At 41.4% G+C, this 22,610-nt stretch overlaps 1 protein-coding gene across 1 annotated transcript in view; it reads right to left on the reverse strand.

Annotated features, from left to right (window-relative positions):
- The window catches only part of ATP6V1A (ATPase H+ transporting V1 subunit A), a 449,992-nt gene that overhangs the window by 251,219 nt on the left and 176,163 nt on the right, over positions 1 to 22,610 (reverse strand). The window contains exons 7-8 of the mRNA XM_044072828.1: positions 17,843 to 17,913; positions 17,004 to 17,622 (exon numbers count right to left, since the gene is read on the reverse strand). Coding sequence (XP_043928763.1) covers positions 17,004 to 17,622; positions 17,843 to 17,913 — 690 coding nt within the window. The remainder of the gene's footprint in view (positions 1 to 17,003; positions 17,623 to 17,842; positions 17,914 to 22,610) is intronic.

The following is a 22,610-nucleotide window of genomic DNA, read 5'->3' on the forward strand; positions in this document are numbered from 1 at the left end:
CTTCTTTGTCCAAGAGCCCTGCTGGCAAATGTCTAGAAAATGAGCTCCCCAAGCATAGTCCGAAGCGTCCGTGGTTATGATCTGAGAAGGTTGAGGCAGACGAAAGGGATTCCCTTCGTTTAAAGCACAAGCTCTGGACCACCAAAGGAATTCTTTTTGGAGGCAGGGAATCAGTGGAATAGTTGTGTCCAGACTGTGGTAATGCTGTGACCATACACTCTTTAGGTACCATTGAAGTTCTCATATGAAGCCTTGCATTTGGAATCAACAGGATGCAAGAAGCCATGTAGCCCAATGCCTGCAGGAATTTCCTTGCAGAGAGCGGAGTTAAAGTAGCCAAGGTCTTGAAAATTGAGGCCAGTTGTAGTTGTTTTTCTGGAGTGAGGAAGGCCCTTTGCAAGCTTGTGTTTAGAAGAGCTCCTAAAAAAATCATTTGCTGAGAGGGGATCAGATGTGACTTTTTTGTGTTCACAGAAAATCCCAGAAGTAGGAGAAGCTGCTGAACAAACTGCAGGTGTTGAAGTAGAAGGTCTTTGCTGTCCGCCTGAATAAGGCAGTCGTCCAGATAGGGGTAAATTTGAATCCCTTGGAGTCTGCAATAAGCTACTACTGGAGCCAGGCACTTGGTAAAGACTCTGGGCACAGTAGATAAGCCAAAGGGCAGTACAGAGAATTGAAAATGCCTCGAACCTGCCTTGAATCTGAGGTATTTTCTGCGTTCCTGCCTGATGGGGATGTGCAAGTAGGCTTCCTTTAAGTCCAATGTAACCATCCAAGCATCCTGGGAGAGCATTGGAAGAAGTTGTTGTAGAGTAAGCATCTTGAATTTTGGAATTTCTAAATAGGTGTTCAATACTGAGAGGTCCAGAATAGGTCTCCATGGGTTTTGTTTTCTTGGGACCAGAAATAGTCTTGAGTAAAAACCTTTTCCCATTTCTGAAGGTGGAACAGGTTCTATAGCTCTCATGGCCAATAAAGCGTCCACTTGATTTAAGGCCTCTGACCATTGATGTTTTGGCAGATCTGGCCAACCGAAAGACCTTGGTAGAGTATGAAAGTGGAACTTGTAACCTCTTAAAATCACGTCTAAAACCCATTTGTCCTGGGTAATGTGCGTCCAGTTTTGGTAGAAAAGAGAAAGTTTTCCTCCGAGAGGGGCTTCCAGGCAAGGAGGACCTGTAGCCCAACAGAGGGAGTCATTGGGACTGCTTCCTTTGAGATCGAGATCTGTCTTCTCCCCTTCTAGGGGATGAAGCAGACCATTGTCTGGACCTGTAAGAGGCCTGAGCCCGACCTCTGGAGCATCTATATCTTCCCCTTTGAGGCCTGTCAGAAGTGGGAAAGGACCAATATTTGGAGGGCCAATTTCTGGAAAATCTAGGAGGCTGAAATTGTAAGAAATCTTTAACAGTCTGCATAGATTTCGCTTTATCTTCCATATTTTTAATAACCTCCTCAGCCTTAGACCCAAACAAAACATGCTGAACAGGGGCATCTAACAATTTAGCCTTAACTTGCTCAGGTAAATTCTGCTCTCGAAGCCAAGCATGTCTCCTGATAACAGTACCAGAGGCTGCGGCCCTGCAAGAAGCCTCCAAGGCATCAAAACCACAATGTAAACTATGTTTGCTAACTTGTTCAGTTGCATGCAATACATCCTGTAATTCCTTGTCCTCTGCACATGCAGGAAAGGAAGAAAGTTTTTGCTTTAAAACAGACAAAAGAAATTGCTGATACTTGAACATATGAAACTGGCAATTTAAAGCTCTAATAGAAAGAGTAGCAGAAGTATACACCTTTTTGCCCCATCTGTCCAAGGCACGAGAATCCTTTTCAGAGGGAATAGGATTTTTAGATGAAGCGGCCTTAGCAGCCTTGGAACCCTGAGAAATAGTTTCAGGATCTACAGAAGGGTTCTTGTACAAAAATTGATGGGAATCAGGAACCCTGTAAAATCTATCCGGCTTAGATGGAGCAGGCAGAAAGGAATCAGGATTCAGGTTAGCTTCAGAGAAAGCATCATCCACAATATCAAGAACAGGAGGAATAGCCAAAGGTCTGTGTTGAGGGAGAAGGAGAAACTCCCTAAGTCTCTTCTTAGTAGCGGAATAATCCTGACATTCCCAATGAAAATGCTCTCTCATCTCATGCAAAGTTTCCCCAAAAGAAAAATCTTCAAGGGGAGAAGCGGAGGGAATAGAGTCCTCTGCATCAGAATCCTCACAAGGAGGAAAAGAATAATCCTGGTCAGAGGAAGAGACTGAAGACACAGAAGCCTGATCAGAAGAATCCAAACTAATGTCCTGCCTAGGCCTTTTTTCAGGAGGAGGGTGAGAGCCCCTAATCATAGTAAGCAAATCTTCAGCCATTCTTAATTGCTTCTGGGTCTTGGGAGCTGAATCTGAAGAAGCTTGAGAAGAAACCCTTGGCTTAACAGGGGTCTTTGACTTTGCCTTCGTCTTTGTAGTAATAGTGATATGAGAAGGCCTGAAAACCCCTTCAGAAGCCGGTACCTGCACAGCAGTTCCGGACCCATCTGAAGGAGCGACGTCCGAAGGTCCTGCAGCAGCTAAAATACTGGGCCTAGTTGGCTCCCCATGGGAGTCTGTGTCGGCCATCGGTTCCGAAGTGGCTGACGACAGGGGCTGCAAAAGCGCCTCACTGACTACCGCCGAACCCGAAGCTGGCTCCGGTTGCAAAGTATCCTGTTTGGACCTCGGAGGCCTATCCTTGTCCTTGCGTTTCTTGTGAATTCCGGTTGCCGGTAAAGTATCCGACGACATCCTATAACTGAACCGTCTACCGAAATAATTCAAGGCCCAATCGTACCTACGCTTAATAGTGCGAGAATTAAACCTGGCACAAATCCGACAGCAAGAAACGTCGTTGTCAGGGCCCAAGCAAGGAAGACAGTAAGAGTGGAAATCTTTATGAGGTATTTGTTTTCCACACGATATACAATTATTAACTTTTTCTGACATCGAGGAGCAAGAAAAAGTTTCGAGAAGAGCGACAATCAAAGCACGTTGTCCGGAATCCGCCAACCAACAACTTGTGAGCTGCTTTCTACCGCACGGCAAGAAAGACTGAAGATGGCGTCGGCTGTTAGCTTTATACCTCTACGTTCTGACGTCAGGGTACTTGCTGGTACAGCCAACGCCAGACCCAGACTTTGGAATTCTGGCCGACCTCGGGCTGCCTGCCGGCAGGAGCACCCTACAGTTATGACTGCAACAGTGAAACACGAAGAACATCTTGAAGGTTTATAGCTGTGTTCCACAAGGTCATGGCTTGCCTGCATAGGGGGTAGGAGTGAGTGCCCCTTGCTTGTTTATGTACCACATAACTGTGGTGTTGTCTGTCTTTAGCAGTAGTTGTCCTGGATGCAGCAGGTCCTTGAAAGCTATAAGGGCATTTTGTACAGCTAGCATCTCTTTTTGATTGATGTGAAGATGCCTTTGTTCTGCGGGCCACGTCCCCTGAATACATTTGCCTGCCATGTGTGCTCCCCAGGCGTAATCCGATGCATCTGTTGTCAGTGTTTGCCTGGCTGTGGGTTGTGTAAAAGGCTGTCCCTTGTTGAGGTGACAAGCTTGAGCCCACCACTGAAACTCCTGTTGAAGGCAAGGGATTAGTGGTATAACCGTTTCCAAACTTTGACAGTGTTGAGACCATACATTCTTTAGGTACCATTGTAGTTTCCTCATATGCAGTCTGGCATATGGAATTAGTAGTATGCAGGATGCCATGTAACCCAAGGCCTGCAGAATTTTTCTTGCAGGGAGTTGGGTCTTTGTTGCCATCAATTGAAAGTATTGAGTCAGTTGTCCTTGCTTGTCTGGCGTGAGATAAGCCATCCGGGCTGTTGTGTTCAAGCTGGCACCCAGGAATATAATCTCTTGTAAGGCACTAGTTTTGATTTCTTTTCGTTTACTGTGTACCCCAGGCAACTTAACTTTTTTACAAATGCCAGATGCTTTAGAAGAATGTCCTTGCTCTCTGCTTGAATCAGGCAGTCGTCCAGGTATGGATAAACTTGAATTTCTTTCTGTCTGCAAAATGCAATTACTGGTGCCAGGCACTTTGTGAAGACCCTGGGCACAGTAGATAAGCCAAAGGGCAGTGCAGAGAATTGGTAGTGCATTGAACCAGCTATGAATCTGAGGTATCTTCTGCAGTTTTGTCTGATAGGGGGACATGCAGGTATGCCTCCTTGAGGTCCAAAGTTATGAGCCAAGCTTTCTTGCCCAGGATGGGAAGAAGCTGCTGTAATGTCAACATTTTGAATTTCGGAACATCCAGGTAAGTGTTTAGAGAAGAAAGATCCAGAATGGGCCTCCAGGCTTTGTCCTTTCTGGGTACCAGAAAGAGTCTTGAGTAAAATCCTTGTCCTTGCTCCTGTGATGGTACCTTTTGAATAGCTCTCATATCCATGAGTGCTGTAATTTGTTTTTGAGCCTCTGCCCATTGATTTGGTGGCAGATTTGGCATTCCTTTTAACCTTGGCAGAGCGTGAAAGTGGAACCTGTAACCTTGAAATACAAGGTTGAGAACCCATTTGTCTTTGGTGATCATTTGCCAATTGTGGTAGAAGAGTGCCAGTTTTCCTCCCAAGGGGGCTGGCCAAGAGGGATTTGTTTGGCAGCTGTAGTGGGAAGTCATTGGAGCTGCTTTTTATATGGCTGGGGCCTGTCCTCCCCTTCTTTCTGGCCTGATGCAACCCATTGTCGAGGTCTGTAAGGACCTTGTGTTTGACCTTTACCTCTTGGACATCTGTATCTTCCCCTTTGAGGTCTGTCTGTAATTGGAAAGGACCAATTCTTAGTTGGCCAGTTTATGCTAAATCTAGGAGGCTGAACCTGTAAGAAATCCTTCACAGTTTGCATAGATTTTGCCTTATCCTTCATTTTCTTTAATACCTCTTCTGCCTTAACTCTAAATAACACATTCTGCTGCAAAGGTGCATCCAATAATTTTGCTTCAACATGATCTGGTAACGTATGTTCTTTTAACCACGCATGTCTTCTAATGACAGAGCCTGTAACTGCTGCTCTGCAGGAGGCCTCTAGAGAATCAAAAAGTACAGTTTTGTACCTACCATAAATGTAGATGTTCGAGTGCAAATACAGCTGCAGTCATAACAGATGGGTTTTTCCTGCCGTCAGGTGGGTCCTCGGTCGGCCGAATTCCAAAGTCTAGGTTCGGCGTCGGTTGTCATCGCTTCTTCCCTGACGTCAGTGCGACAGGGGTATAAAAGAACCAGTCAACGCCATTTTCTTCAGTTTTTCTTGCCCCAGATGTCAGGTGCCCACAGAAGGAAGGCAATACATAAATTTATGTAATAATGCAATGCAGTATAATCAAACACAGTAGTTGCAAGCAAATACACCATAAAAGAATACCCCAATCAGGTTGTATGAGGAGGTGTTGGCCATTAGGCCTGTTCCAGAGGGGAAGGAGGGAGGGAAACCTGGACTGCAGCTGTATTAGCACTCGAACATCTACATTTATGGTAGGTACAAAACTGTACTATGTTCATCGTGCATACAGCTGCAGTCATAACAGATGGGTAGAATACCAAAGCTAAAAAAGGGGTGGTAGGCAATAGGTGGAACTAGGAGGCGCCAGGATGCCCTGCAAAACTGCAGTGGCAAAACCTGCTCTAGACTTGGAGTATAAAGGCAGGTGATAGTGCTTGGAGAAAGTATGCACAGAACTCCAGTGGCAGCTTCCAAAATATCTTTGGTAGGAACCCCCCTGAGGAAAGCTGCAGAGGTAGCTGTGGCCCTTGTGGAGTGAGACTTGATGCCTGCAGGTACCATTTTACCATGAAGAGAGTAACAAAAGCATATACAGTGGGCTATCCATTTTGAGATTGTCTGTTTGGAAATAGGCTTCCCTTGAGCCCCTGTAGCATAGGACACAAAGAGTTGCTCTTATTTTCTGAAAGGCTTTGTTCTGTCCAAATAATAACGTAGTTGTCTGTGAATGCCCAAGGAATGTAGTAGTCTCTCCCCTTTGTTTTGAGGATTGGGGTAAAAGGTAGGCAAGTGGATAGCCTGATTCAAGGCTACCCTGGATACTACCTTTGGCATAAAGGAAGGATTGGTTCATAAGGAAACTCTGTCCTGATGGAAAATGATGAAAGACTGCACAGCCATGAGGGCTTGTAGTTCTGAAACCCTGCGAGCTGAGGTGATAGCCAGCAGGAAGGCTGTTTTCCAGGACAAATATTGCAGTTCTGTTGAGGCAGCTGGCTCAAAAGGAGGCAAAGTCAGTTTCTCTAGAATGAAATTGAGATCCCAAGCAGGTACTGGTGGTTTCCTTGGGGGTTTTATATTCTTAGCCCCTCTGAGGAACTGTCTTAAGAGAGGATGAGAGAATAAAGAAGGATCAGTGTTGTATTCTGCAGAAATGGCTGAGGCATGGATTTTGATGGAAGAGAATGAAAGTCCACTGCTTAGCAACTCAGTTAGGTACTGTAATATTTGAGGTAAATTCAGTATTCCAGGGTTCTGGCCCTTTTTCTCATTCCAAGCACAAAACCGTTTCCATTTGGCGGAGTACGCTTTTCTAGTAGAAGGTCTTCTGGCCTCCAAAATGACATCCTGTACCTCCTTGGCGAGTAGGGTCTGTTGTGATTTTAAGGAATCTTCCATGCGGTTAGATTGAGTGCTTTCAGCTGACTGTGAAGAGTTTTGAAGTTGTGCTGAGTCAGTAGAAGAGGCATTAGAGGCAGGATCCATGGTGGGGAATGTGTTAGGCTCCTCAGGAGTGGGTACCAGTGTTGCCTTGGCCAGTCTGGAGCGATGAGAATCATCTTTGGTCTGTCTGCTCTGGTTTTTAATAGAACTTTGGGCAGCAGAGGAAGAGGTGGAAAGGCATATACTGTCATTGTTGTCCAACTGAAAGAGTGCGTCCACTTTCCAGGCCTGTGGATGAAAGGTCCTTGAGCAGAATTTTGCCAATTGGTGATTTCTGTGGGAGGCAAAAAGATCTATGTCTGGCCTTCCCCATGCTTGAATTATCTTTGAAAAAACTTGAGGATGCAACTTCCATTTATGTGGATCTGTCATATTTCTGCTTAGGTTGTCTGCCAGCGTGTTTTCCTTGCCTGGCAGGAACTGTGCTTGAAGCTTGATTTTCAATTCTAGAGCCATGTTCCAAAGAGACATGGCTAGCCTGCATAGGGGGTTCCTCCCTGTTTGTTTATGTACCACATTACTGTGGTGTTGTCTGTCCTTATCAATAGCTTGCCTGGATGCAGCAGGTCTTTGAAAGCTATAATAGCATTTATTACTGCTAGCATTTCCTTTTGATTGATGTGTAGGTGCTTTTCCTTTTGGGACCATCTGCCCTGAATGCACCGATCTGTCATGTGCGCCCCCCAGGCATAATCCGAGGTGTCTGTTGTGATGGTTTGACTTGCTTGAGGCTTGCAGAATGGGAGACCTGTGTTTATTTGGCATGCTTGAGCCCACCGCAGAAATTCCTTTTGAAGACATGGAATTAGTGGTATTATTGTTTCCAAGCTGTGGCTGTGCTGAGACCATAGGTTTTTCAGGTACCATTGAAGTTTCCTCATATGCAGCTTTGCACATGGGATTAGTAGGATGCAAGATGCCATGAATCCCAGAGCCTGCAGGATTTTCCTTGCAGTCAGCCTGGTGAAAGTTGCCAATTTTCTGAAGTATTGAGTTAGTTGCCCTTGTTTCTCTGGCGTGAGATAGGCCATCTGCGTATTTGTATCCAAGTTGGCACCCAGGAAAATTATTGTTTGAGAGGGTATTAGCCTTGATTTCTTTTTGTTGACTGTGTATCCCAGGGAATTCAACACCCTTATTACAAAAGCCAGATTTTTCAGAAGTATGTGCTTGCTCTCTGCTTGGATCAGGCAGTCGTCCAAATATGGGTCCTGGTATTTGTATCCCTTGCAGTCTGCAGTAGGCAATTGCTGATGCCAGGCATTTCGTGAACACTCTGGGTGCAGTAGATAAGCCAAAGGGCAATGCAGAGAACTGATAATGGGTTGAACCTGCAAGAATTCTGAGGTATCTTCTGCAATCTTGTCTGATTGGGACATGCAGGTATGCCTCCTTGAGGTCCAATGTTACCAGCCAAGACTCCTTGCCCAGCATGGGAAGAAGCTGCTGTAATGTGAGCATCTTGAATTTTGGCAAGAGTAAAAATGTGTTTAGGATGGATAGGTCCAAAATAGGTCTCCAATCTTTGCCCTTCCTTGGTACCAGGAATAGTCTGGAATAAAAACCTTGACCCTGTTCTTGTGCAGGTACCTCTTGAACAGCTTTCATGTCCATGAGATCTGAAATTTGTTTTTGTGCCTCTGCCCTTTGATTGTGTGGCAGGTTTGGCATGCCTCTCATTTTTGGAAGGGTGTGAAAGTGGAATCTGTAGCCTCTGTCTATAATGTCCAGGATGCATTTGTCTTTTGTGACAATATGCCAATTTTTCAAAAATAATGCCAGTTTTCCACCTAAAGGTGCTGCCATTTGAGCCTTGCTTGGCATGCAAAGGGGAAAGTCATTGGTTCTGCTTTCTGAATGGCTGTGAACTATCCTCACTACCTCTTTGGGTAGGTGCTTGCCATTGTCTGCCTCTAAACGATCCTTGAGATAGCCCTCTACCCCTCAGTCGCCTGTATCTACCTCTTTGGGGTTTGTCCGTGGCTGGAAAGGACCAATTTTTTGAAGGCCAATTTCTACTGAAACGTGGAGGTTGCACCTGTAGGAAATCTTTCCCTGTTTGCATTGATTTTGCCTTTTCCTCCATTTTCTTTAATACCTCCTCAGCTTTAACACCAAACAATACATCTTTTTGCAGAGGTGCATCCAGTAATTTAGCTTTGACATGATCTGGTAAGGTTTGCTCTGAGCCAAGCATGTCTACGTATGACTGATCCTGTAACAGCAGCTCTACATGAGGCCTCTAAAGCATCAAAACCACATTGCAAGGTAGGTTTACCTACTTGTTCTGCACTATGTATCAAATCCTGCAACTCCTTTAAATCTGGTTGTTCAGGTTGTGACATTTTGCTTCTCAACTGTGATAACAGAAACTGTTGGTACTTTAACATATGGAACTGGCAGTTTAACACCCTCATGGATAAGGTGGCAGAGGTGTATACCTTTTTCCCACACCTTTCTAAAGCTCTGGAATCCCTCTCTGAAGGTAAAGGATTTTTAGCAGTGGAGGCCTTAATTCCCTTTGGGCCCTGTGAGATAGTTTCTGGGTCAGCCGCATGGCTTTTGTATAGGAATTGGTGTGAGTCAGGAACCCGGTAATACCAGTCAGGCTTGACTGGGGCTGGAGGTAAAGAGTTTGGGTTAAGGCAGGACTCCTAATACACATCATCAAGGATATCTAAGACAGGGGGTATAGCCAGAGGCCTATGCTGAGGGAGCAAGAGAAAATCCCTAAGCCTTTTCTTGGAGTCTGAGTACTCTTGACCTTCCCAGTGGAAGTGTTCCCTCAAGGTATGCAAGGTTTCCCCAAAAGAGTAATCCTCAGGGGGGAGACAGAGGGAATGGACTCCTCTGCATCAGAATCTTCAAAAGGGGAGTATGAATGTTCCTGGTCATCAGAATGTTCTGAAATAATGGAAGCTTGGTCCGAGGAGGGGGATTCTTCCTCCACTCTGGTCCTTTTTTCTGGGGGGGGGGGGGTTGAGAACCCCTGATAAGAGAAATTAAGTCTTCAGCCATTTTGAGCATCTGCTTTTTAGGCATGGGGCCTTGAGAAGGGCCCTGTGGGGTTTGTTTTTTTAGAATGCATGGCTGTCTTAGACTTAGTGAAAGCCTTGATGGAAAAAGAAGAGGAAGGCCTGAAGACACCTTGAGAGGAGGCAGACCTGTCTAAACTCTGAGTTTCACCGCCAAGAGTGGCTTCGGTATCTGTAGTCGGGGTGTGGGCCCAAGAGCATGCGACCTCAGGTACAGAAGACACCGCCAACGAAGTGCCGTCGGTAGTCAGGGGCTGTGTAGGCGCCTCACTGAGAACCGGACCACCTGTAGTGGCTTTGGCGTGGCGTCGGTAGAGGCCGCGGACCTCGTGTGTCAGTCCTTATCTTTGCGTCTTTTAGTCAAAACTAGAGTATCCGACGACATTACGTAGTTAAAATTTTTGCCAAAAAAGTGCTGGGTGAACTCCGCCCGACGCTTAATGGTGCGTTTGTTGAATGTAGCACAATAACAGCAGGCCGAGATGTCATGGTCTGGGCCTAAGCAAGGAATGCAGAGGGAATGAAAATCCTTATGCGGTATTTGCTTCCCACATGAAATACAATTATTAACTTTGTCTGACATCGGTCTGCGGCAAGAAGAGTTTCCCCAATGGGGTACTTGGCTTTCAAGAAAACTTCGGTTGCAGATATTCTTAATTTCAGGAGCTGGCCGACCGGCACTTGCGAACTGCTTATGCTTCGGGCACCGCGTGGCAAGAAAGACTGAAGAAAATGGCGTCGGCTGGCTCTTTTATTCCCCTGTCGCACTGACATCAGCCTTGGACCTAGACTTTGGAATTCGGCCAACCGAGGACCCGCCTGATGGCAGGAAAACCCATCTGTTATGACTGCAGCTGTATGCACGATGAACATCCACATTGCAAAGTATGCTTTCCCACTTGTTCAGCTGCATGCAATAGATCCTGCATTTCTTTAAAATTAGGAGACTCTGATTCTGGAAGCATTTTTTGTTTTAACTGAGACAGTAAAAATTGCTGATATTTTAGCATGTGAAACTGGCAATTTAAGGCTCTCATTGCTAAAGTTGCAGACATATATACTTACTTTCCCCATCTGTCTAATGCTCTGGAATCTCTGTCAGAGGGAACTGGATTCTTGGCTGATGAGGCCTTAACTCCTTTGGGTCCCTGAGAAATGGTTTCAGGGTCAGCTACAGGGATTTTATACAGAAATTTATGTCAGTCAGGGACTCTGTAGTATCTGTCAGGTTTAACAGGGGCTGGAGGTAAGGAATCAGGATTTAAGCTGGATTCAGTATACACATCCATCCACAATATCTAACACTGGCGGAATAGCAAGGGGTCTGTGTTGAGTTAATAAAAGGAAGTCTCTGAGCCTTTTCTTGGATTCTGAGTAATCCTGGCCTTCCCAGTGGAAATGCTCCCTCATGGTATGAAGGGTTTCCCCAAAGGAGTAGTCCTCAGGCGATGAGGCTGATGGAATTGATTCCTCAGCATCAGAATCCCCATAAGGGGGTAAAGAGTATCCTAGGTCTGAGGATGAATCAGAAGAGATGGACACCTGGTCGGATGAGTCATAGTCTGCATCCTGTCTAGGCCTTTTATCAGGAGGGGGATGGGACCCCCTGATCAGAGTGATTAGGTCTTCAGCCATTCTGAGCATTTGTTTCTTAGGCATGGAGGCCTGTCCTGGAGAATGCTGTATTTGTTTCTTTGATTTTATAGGAGGCTTAGACTTAGCTGAGGGTTTAATGCTCAACTGAGTAGGTCTGAAGACACTCTCTGAAGCTGTGGGTTGCTCAGCTACTCCAGATCCCTCTGAAAGGTTAGTCTTGGTAGGCTGAATAACTTGTGCGTCCGAAGGCCCAGCCATCTCCACATGGGAGTCAGAGGCGGCCTGTGGTTCTGCAGAAGCGGTAGTCAGGGGCTGCGAAGGTGCCTCACTGAAAACCGGAGAACCGGCAACTGGCCTAGAAGAGGCTTAGTCAGTTTTGGGCCTCGGATGCCTATCCTTGTCTTTGCGCTTTTTGTGTATTCCGGTCATCGGAAGTTCTGACAGCATGGTATAATTGAATTTTCTACCAAAATAATGTCGGGCAAAATCAAACAGACGTTTAATAGTGTGCTTGTTAAACCTAGCACAAAACAGACAACCAGTGACGTCGTGACCTGGGCCTAGGCATGGGATACAATAGGAATGGAAATCCTTATGAGGTATTTGCTTCCCACAAGAAATACAGTTATTAACTTACTGACATCGGTCTGAGGCAAGAAAAAGTTTCCCCAACGGGGTACTTAGCTTTGTAGAAGACTTCGGTTCTGGATTCAGAATGAAAATCTCAGGAGACGGCCGACCGGCACTTGCGAACTGCTTTTGCTTCGGGCACCGCACGACAAGAAAGACTGAAAAAAATGGTGTCGGCTGCATCTTATATACACCCGCCGCACTGACGTCAGGGAGGAGGTGACAGCAACAGACGCCGGATCAAGACTTTGGAACGCAGGCCAACTGGGGAACCGCCTGACGGCGGGATAAGCCAAGTGTAATGACTGCAGCAGTGTAACACGATGAACATCTGCATCCTGGGTTTCTGCCACTCCCAGGAGCCGACATGAATGTCTCAGTGGCAATATCAGAACTCAGTACTATTGGTGATGGCATGATGAGGCAGGCAACTTCCAGTTATTACAAGGGTCTGGCCTCTGCCTTAGGAGAGACATGTAAATCTGTACGTAATTATGGTGCTGAGTTACAATTTAAGTTTAGTTGTGGGGGCAGGGGATCTAGTTACATTTGATGCCACTGTTAGATATTATTTTGAAACCAAGTCCCAGAATTGCTGTCGTCTTAATATGTATGATATTACCAGGTGCGTTTTGGGGAAGTGTTGTACAGAAGAAAATAGAAATTTAGTCCGAGGTACTATGGCAAGGAGAGTTTAACTTGGAAAGCAATGTCTGTTAGCTACGGGTACTGACCAACATGAGAAAATGAGGGGACTGAACTATATTGCTTAGCAAAAGGGGTGGAATGGCCCAAGTACAGAAACAGGACGAGGTGAGAAGGACATACCTCTCAACCTGCTGGAGCAAGAAATCTGGACAAAACCATACATAATGGGGCGACAAAGGCCCAAAAATATGGACAATTTTTAAAAATCAGTCTTACAAACTTAGAAAGTTGATAGCATAACAGGTTTATCGTTAACATACATTTTCTGAAGGGTATGAACTGAAATGCCTATCCTTTTCTGATCTCAATCCTCAATGATTTAACAATGATTATCCAGAAAACCATAATTTTATGAGAAATAGACCAAAAATATGAGGCAAAAATGTAGACATTCTGCAAAAATCTGTACAGTTGACAGGAACAGAGAAGGGCTAGAAAGACTGGAGATTTAATGATGGGGGATTTAAAGTTTTACTCTTAGAATGTGAATAGGTTATCTGACGTAATAAAAAGGGAAAGGAGGTTCATGTATTCCCACCCAAGAACTGAATACATAGCACTAATTAAAAAGCTGTTCTGCATAACTGCTTTTTAAGAAGGCCTAATGCTTCTAAGAGACTGGAATGTGCTACTACAGGTTACATATATGAACTTGGGGCCTAGACGGGTTATGTTAACAGCAATAGAGACCTTTAATTTTGAGGTATTGTAGGTAGATAGGGTTATTAAACACCTACTGTGTTAAGACTTCAGTGAAGAGTACACATTTTTCCTGCAGGTACCTGGCATGGTCACACACACAGACACACAGAGACACAATATTCTGACTAAGAATATGCTTATGCAATGAAGAGTTAACGTAAGTAAGCTCAGTGGTCCTTGCTAACCCTGCCCCAACAACAGTGGTAGCATCTTTGGAAAGGGAAGAGGTATCAGACTGAAATTAATTTACTTTCTGTAGAACAGAGAGAACTACAGAATAAGGTGTAAAGATATGCTGATGGAGACTATAGATAACAGACAAAGTCCAGCTGAGAAAACAGGTTCAAAAGGGGCTAAAAGGATAATGAAAAAATCTAGGGACTTGGAGAAGGAGAAACTGGGATTTAAACAAATGAAAAGGAGGATAATACAGCAAAAATGGAGTAGTAGTCTGTGGTAGAATTGTATTACTTTTATTTATATTCATATTTATTTAACATTTGTTAACAGGGAAAGTCAGACTTGGAACAAAGCCAATTCTAAGCGGAGGCCCAGGGAGAAAAGAGTTGGAACAGGCAAAGATGAATATGGTGCTACTGTTAAAGCCACAAAATAAAATAACAGACATACAGCAAAACAAAAACTTGCAAAAAGCCACACTAGAAACACCGGAGACCAGAAAATACTGCTAATCACCTTCTTTAAGCATAAAAAAACTAAGTCCTTTGGATGAAAAGTGGAATCAATCAGAAAAAGCACACAATCTCAACTCTCAATTTAAATAAAAATGGCCCAATCAAATACCAGGAGCAATAAAAATTATATAATCAAATCGTAAATAAATCTAATTAAAATGTTTTTAAAGACTTTCTATAACTTATCAAAACAATACTTATAAAAAACAACAATTAAGTAAGACTTGGACAATAATAGTACTATAAAGAGGTTATAAAAATGCTGAAAAAACTGCTCAACATCTTTTGACATTATTAACCCTTAATCTTTTATCTTTGAAAAAAAAAAAATAACTTCATTCAGTCTAGGTTGTTGATCAGCTTGTTACAAATTGCCATAAAGACTACTTTTTCCTCTATATAATTATTTGTAATCCCCACCCCTTTTATCCACAGGTACATGTTTTAATACAAAGAAAAGATGTTTTATTTTTTTTACAATTTTTGCACTCAATACTATGTTTATATAAAGCATTATCATTATCTTTAGTTTTTATGGTGTCTAGGTTTTCTTGTATCCTTTTATTAAGGGCTCTAAAAGTCATTCCTATATAAAATGTTTCGCAACCCATGCACAGGCTGCCAAACCACTCCTATAGTGGTGCATGTAAATCTTCCACTAGCAGTTAAAGTATTAGTATGTGGTAACATTATATAACTGCCCTCATGAATATACTAGCATGCAGTGCAGAAACCGCACTTAAAAGTACTTTTGGGTTTATATAAAGTAATTGGTTTAACAAAAGTATATTATCATGTTGTAATAAAGTTTTTGAACAGGAATTTTTCATATAAACTTGTCACCAACAGACTTAAAAAGGTCAGCATTCCCTTCTAATATATGCCAGTTTTCATTAGTTATCTTCCGGATGACAAAATTATCTACTGACATATTTAGTGCACAGGCTAAACTATTAATACTCATTTTCATTTTTATTAGAATAATTATTATTTAAAGATTTAAATAATTTAGGTACAAAAAAGGTTTTAGATGCAACCTCCATAGCATTAGCAGATAAGAATCTATGCATCATCTGGCTAAAAATAAAGAGGTGATGAAACTAATCTCTTCATTAAACTCATCATCATCAGTCATTAACCCGGACGCTTAAACTGTCCTTGGGGTATATTTTTCTTAACAAAATTTAGGATGATTGCTATTATGATGCAAGTAGCAATTTGAAAAAGTTTCCTTTGTATATACACTACTGCCAAAAGTCCTTCTAGAAATGTCTCATTTCAAGGAAATGTCCAAAAATTGTACAGCTAGACCAACATTAGAGAAAACAAATTTAAAAAAATTCTGTACTATGGTTCAACTCATCCAGAATTAAATTACAATCGCCAGAAGTTCCTTCTATAACAAAAAATAAATCATCCACGGATCTCTAAAACACAATTTTACTAAAACTGATGACAGTAGGTAAAAATTTCACAATCCCACCAGCCTAAAAGTAAATCTGACTGGTGCAGCTGCAGAACCCATTGCGGTACCATTCACCTCCTGATAGCACTTTTCATTAAACATAAAATAATTGTTTTCAAGAATTATGTATAAGAGCGAACAAATAAAGTTCACTATCAGCAGAAAAAGAAGTTTTTAAAAGACAAATAACATCCAATATATTCAACTCCTATATCCTATGCTATGCTAGTGAAAAGAAAAGTAATATCATCAGTAAGCATGACTTGTTTCTTTTTTTCCATAAATATAATTGTCGTTAAATATTCTAACCTGATCCAGAAAATCCCAAAAATCACGTAGATAGGAAGATTAACTACTAAGGGATTTAGAACTGAATCTACATATAAAGAAATTCCCTCAGTTACACTATTCGGTGCAGACACAATAGGCCTAAAAGGTTTTTTCCCCCTCATTTTTGTGAATTTTAGGAATGCTGAAGAGAACACCTATCCTGAGGTTCTCAACAGGCATAAAGTTATACAGAGATTGACTATTCATAAACAAATCATGCAAAAAAAGCCTTAATATAATTACAACTATGAAGAATAAAGTCTAACGTGACCTCTTTATATTCTTTATCATTCAATAATAATTTCTATAGCTTTAATATAATCCTGCTGTTTCATAATAACCAATACCTCCCTTTATATGCTTTCATAACTTGCAGAGGTCTCATTTCTTTAAGTTCCTTCACTGCCACTCTCTCTTCACCATTTAAATTGAAAAAACATTTTATTATGTCTATTAGTTTTCTTCTTTAATAACACTAATATCACTCTCACAACAGCTTTCAAAAACTAAGAGTATTATTAAGTTTGGGATTAAAAGTGGATGGTTTACAACAATGATTTACAGTATTAACATCTTGAAGTAATTAATATAAATTTAACTTCTAGTAAAATATTTCAGTTTTAATAAAGTGCTAGCAAGGTTAGCCCTTCTAGAAGGAACAAAGTTTAAACCACAAGATAAAACTTCTCTTGCGCAGCAGTTAACTGTACATCAGACAAGTTAAACAACTTACAGCCAAAATTAGCATTTAGTCCATTAAGGCCAAACACTAGTCCTTCTTCAGTTGATTTGTGTTTCTTGTTCTGTTCTGCACTGGCATTACAGGTTCCTTCTCAGAAAAAAAAAACATTTTTTGAAGTTGTAGGGAAGCATGTACCTTCTTTTTCTCCTACTGGCTGCAATGGACATTTTTCAAAAGTATCTTTACATTTTCCATCTTAACAAGGAATTGCTGCCCCAAATGGGCAGACGTTTTTATCTGTTTCTGGATTTCCCTGTCTCTCAGTCCCAGGAAACTTTCTTAAAGCAGAACGTACATCTGTTGTAAAAGCCACACCAGGAAATGAAATAGTACTGTAACGTTTAGGCAAGGAATCTACAAGGGGTAAAACCTTTTTTAATTCATAGGCTTCCTAACCTCTGAGAATTTTCTTTTGCTTTCGAGTTACTGTTTTTTCAAACCTTTCCAGAGAAACAAAAATATGTTCATATTCCAATTTCAAAGCTAGTACTGACTGAAACATTTGCAGCACCAACTCAGTCTTTATGTTCATTCTTAAAGGGCCCATTAACTTTTTATTGTTGATCAAAATGTACAAAACATTTGATCCCTGCGCTATTAAGAAATTCAACAAGTTCACAATATAAAGTATCTTCTTGTGAAATACCATTTCAAAACTTGTGAAATCAAGTCCCTTAGGTACAATATTAAGTAGAATACACTGTTCAAAGTATATGTTTTCAAGGGACAAACATCTGAACTTTTTCAAAAATTTCAGAAGTAGGCCCAACTTATTCATTAATTTCTGTTTCTCTGTCACAGCAGTGGCTTTACACTGGTCTTCACCAAAAGGAGTACAGTTAGTATTTAATAAAGAGGAAATACTTCTAAAAAGCTGCCCATCGGCATGACCATCAATATGCTCAATGTTGGATGAAAGAATAACAGTCTCTCGTGCTCTCTCTCCCTCAATTTTTATATTCCTTAGTAGCCAACTTTCTTTGTGATCCACTCTCTTTGAGGCATTTGGCTTGCCCTGCAAGCAAATTGAATGACTTCTGCAAATTATTCAGCCCCGTTTGGAAACCCATAATATTAAATTCCTGGGGTTTCAGGTACTGAATAAATAGTAAGATCCAGCAGTTTATCACTACCTCCAATAGCCATCAGTACTTAAACTACCAAAAGTAAAACCACAAAATAAAAGATGCAAACACTACTTTATTCCGAACATACAACAAACACCAATACATTACCTGAGAGTTTTTGTCTAAAATGTTAGACTTCTTCAGAGCAAATTCCAAAAAATATTTGGGATTTAAATATCCTAGAAAGACTGAATGAATACAAAGTAACCAATCACTTACGATTACCAAAGCTCACACGAATATTTAAAGAAACATGCACTAAAAATGTACCTCATTTGAAAATCACTCCTTTTCTAAACAAGTAAAAATAACAGTAAAATTATTTACTGGCTTCATAAAATATAATATAAAATTATGCTGATTTATTTTAAGAACACTCATAATTGGCACTGCTTTGTTTAAATCTGGGGTAGGCTGTAGCATACAAATGTAGTTGCCAACAAAGTTCTTTGTACTCTAACAGAGTATCCACATCTCCCCCTATGTTTCTCACCATTACCTTGTCAATATTGAAAAATGCAAATTTTTAAAAAATTAATACATAATCTACTGTGCCTATATACGGCATTCATGGATTTGTTCTTTTTAATGTTGTATACGTGTTCCCTGATTCTGAGTTTTCTCGTGGTTTTGCCCATGTAAAAAGCATTGCATGCTGTACAGCATGTGAAGTAAACAACTCCTACAGTATAACAGCAACAATGACCTGGGCATGCAAGAGTCCTGTCATAACTTGTCCCAGAAACATAAGGCTCCACAATGATGCATCTGCATTGCTTGCAACAACCACAAGCATATATCCAGCTGCTGTTAATGTAACCATTCGGTTTAGAATGATCCTGTTCAAAAATATGTTTTAGATTTCTGCCTTTACTGAACACAACCGTGGGTTTATCGCCTAAAATTATTCTTAGTTCTCCTTGAAATACCAGGTCCCAATTTCTTCTAATGGATTCAATATATCTACAGCTATTGTTCCTGTAAGAGAACACATTTTTTCTTTGTTGGTATGTTGTCCAATGTAATTTGTAAAAGCCCTGGTTGTGGTTGATTCAATTCTTTAATGTGGGCTGCTAATATGGGTGCAATCCTTGTTGGTCTCAAGTTCAAAATTTCAATTTTAATATCCTCAATCAGACCCATAGGATATCCTCTATTTAGAAAAAAGAATGTTCAACTCTTTCAAAAATTCTTGCTCATCAGATGTTAATCTGGACACCAGCACCATCTGATGACCCTTGATGACAGCTCTCTTTTGATAAATAGGGTGACAACTTGTGAACCGTAAGTATGAATTAAAAAATGTTTATTTGCTGTGAATAGAGGAATTATATCTTTGTTAATTAAATCTTTTGACAACATGACATCTAAAACAATTAATACTTTGCGGGTCAATATGGCTAGTGAAATGCAAAAACTCAGTTGATTTCTCCCACTGAACCAAAAACTCATTCCACTGATGGTAGGTACCCTTCCATAAAATTAAAATGTCATCAAGGAATCTATAATAAGCATGCACATATGAAAAATAAACAAATAAATCCAAGTAAGCCAGCAAAATCACTCATGAGAAATGAATCGAAGTGTAAGAAAATAGAAGATGATACCAAGGCAAAACATATTTATTAAAATACCAACGCACTTGCAAAGGGACTAAAAACAAGAGACTTAACGCTTTCAGCTTTTCCCCTTTTTCAGATCTGCATTTACAAATCTAATGCTCAGTTAAATACTAAAATCATCCAATAAAATTCAAAATGCATCACTGACATTTCCTATGGAAGTTACATCATCACTGAATTTCCTGTGTAAATTTCACTTCTGTTGGTCACACAGGCAAAAAGAGGTGTCCAATCAGTGTCATCATCGAAGCAGATGCCTTCTCAGAATAGGTTTCATACTTTACATAAGTCCTGGTGCTTTATCTACCCTCAAGTCATACACACATGAAAGATAGGCAGATGTAACCACAGGTTTCTGGCTAAGCAACCTTTTCAGCATTTTTATAACATCTATATAGTAGTATTCTTGTCCAAGTCTTCCTTAATTGTTTTTAAGTATTGTTTTGATAAGTAATAAAAGTTCTTCAAAGAGTTTAATTAGATCTATTTATTATTTGATTGTATAATTGTTTTATTGCTCCTGGTATTTGACTGAACCATTTTTATTTAAATTGTGTGAGTTGAGATTATGTGCTTTTTCTGATGAAGTCCTTTACAGGAAAAGCGGAAACATTAAAATTTTGTTACACTTAAAGAAGGTGGTCAAGCAGCATATTTTCTTTTCTCTGGTCTGTTTTTTTTTTTTTTTTTTTTTTTTGGATAAGAATAGCAGTTGGGAGTGATAGCTTTGAAAATGCCACTGTATTTCAGAAAGCCTTAGAAAACGTGAACAGGAAATACAAGTAATGTCGAAGGGAACTTAGTGTGGGCACCTAACCAGATCTTGGGCTCTTTACAAATACAAGTCGCTGTATAAATGTGAGTTGGGAAAAGAAAACGCTAGAGAGAGAGTTAAGTCCTTTTTGAATCACCTTATGATACCTAAACTGAGCTCTAATCAGGGAGACATGGCAGCTTTTACATCAGATGAGGTGATGACATTGTTAGCAACTAGCTTTAAGTCTATGTCTCTGGGAAGGATCCCTACTAAAATATTGAAATTAGAGGGTGACAGACTGGTGCAACACTGAATACATTTGATTAATGTTGTTAGAGAAGACATGATGAGACCAAACTTAGAAAAAAGCTGTAACAGAGATACAAAATACGGAAGGGATCCTCTCTAGTCATGATATTATGGGTATTCATTCCAAGTTTAACTCATTTGGATCAATAAAGATTTGTGGGATGATGCCAGACATTTGATATAGTATGGTCACTGACAATCTTGCAGAAAAGCCCAGGAAGTGTGTGTGTGGGGGGGCTATGATGCTGTTAGGGTGCAGCAGGTTTTCCTACTCAAGATTTTGTGAAAAATATACAAAATATTTATTAAGGGGTCTTGTGCTAGGGTGAAGATTTTGATCAGGTTTTCTTAGACGTTTAAGGGGCAGGGGTGCATTTTTTGTCTCCATAGTTGATGACCATAAACCCCTACCCCCCCAGATCATATATAAATCATTTATTCCACCACACAGGAACATGAATTTCACCTGGGATCAGGGCAACAGCTGTCTAGAGGAGGTGTCATTCAAGCATCCATGGGGACACTTTCCGCTCTCTTCAGCATCTCAGCAATGATCTAATCAAGCCCCTGGGTGGGGGTGGTCAGGGGCAGGGATCTGCATCATTATGACAGGCCACAGCACCTTTTCCTATGTAAGCGCACATTCCTACACACCTGTCAGAGGCTTAGTGAGCTTAACTCCTGCCCTTGAGGCCCTATTAACATTGCTGATACTTCTCCAATGGAGCATGGCGGAACATGGGTGGCTCTTCAACCACCAGCTTCCAAAATGAGCACACTAGTATTAGTAGGGATTTTTAACCCATCTCGTTTGGGACTTTACATAGGCAACGAACTGTCTAGTTATAAGCAACATTTGTTGGCATTAATAATGTTACATTACCAGAAAAAAGGGTACTGGTAGATGAAGAATTAACCAGGGATAAAGAAAGTACAGTTGTTTACCTACCATAAATGTAGATGTTCGAGTGTATTCACTGTTGTAGTCATTACACTTGGGTTATCCTGCTGGCAGGCTACCTGCAGTTGGCCCGAGTTCCAAAGTCTAGGTCCGGCGTCAGTTGCTGTCACCTCTTCCCTGACGTCAGTGCGCTAGGGGTATAAAAGATGCAACCCACGCCATTTTCTACAGTTTTTCTTGCCCCAGATGTCAGGTGCCCCCAAATAGGAAGGCTGGAAAAAATGATGTCAAAAAACATGCATGTATCAAAATAACATTTCCTTCATCTACAAGCAAATACATCACATAGGTTGTAGAGAGTTGAGAAATACAGAAAGGACCCAGCAATGAAAAAGGGGGATGGTGGGTGGGTAACCTGGACTGCAACAGTGAATACACTCAAACATCTACATTTATGGTAGTTGCACAACTGTACTATGTTCGTGTTTCACTGTTGCAGTCATTACACTTGGGTTGAATCCCAAAGCTGAGGTTGGGTGGCTGGGCCTAAATAGGATCAGGAGAGGCTACCAGGCCCTGCAGAACTGCAGTGGCAAAGCCTGCTCTGGATTTAGAGTAGAGAGGTAAGTGGTAGTGCTTAGTGAAACTGTGCACTGAACTCCAGGTTGCAGCTTCTAAAATGTCTTTGGTTGGTACTCCTCTGCGAAAGGCTGCTGAAGTGGCTGCTGCTCTGGTAGAATGTGGCCTTATGCCCTTAGGCACTGATTTGCCATGTAGTTCATAGCAGAAGCGAATGCAGTGTCCTATCCATTTTTAAATGATCTGCTTCGAGATGGGCTTTCCTTGTGATCCTGCAGCATAAGCTACAAACAGTTGCTCAGTTTTTCTGAAAGCTTTTGTTTTGTCCAAGTAGAAGCGTAGCTGTCTGTGTATATCCAAAGTGTGCAGAAGTCTCTCCCCTTTATTCTGGGGGTTTGGATAGAAAGTTGGCAAATGAATGGTTTGGTTAAGAGCCACACTGGAAACCACCTTTTGCATAAATGTTGGGTTTGTCCTTAGAGAAACCCTGTCCTGATGGAAAAAAGGTTCCATTGCCATTAATGCCTGTAACTAGTCTTGCTGAAGTTATTGCTAGGAGCACAGCAGTTTTCCATGATAATAATTTTAGATCAGCTGTGTTGGCTGGCTCAAAAGGAGGTAGTGTGAGCTTTTCTAATACAAAATAGAGGTCCCAAGTAGGTATTGGTGCTCTCCTTGGGGGTCTTATGTTTTTCCCTTGTTTTAAAG

This window comes from Protopterus annectens, chromosome 5.part1 (assembly GCF_019279795.1).
Source record: "Protopterus annectens isolate FY-2018-M chromosome 5.part1, PAN1.0, whole genome shotgun sequence".
NCBI classification, from domain to species: domain Eukaryota; kingdom Metazoa; phylum Chordata; order Ceratodontiformes; family Protopteridae; genus Protopterus; species Protopterus annectens.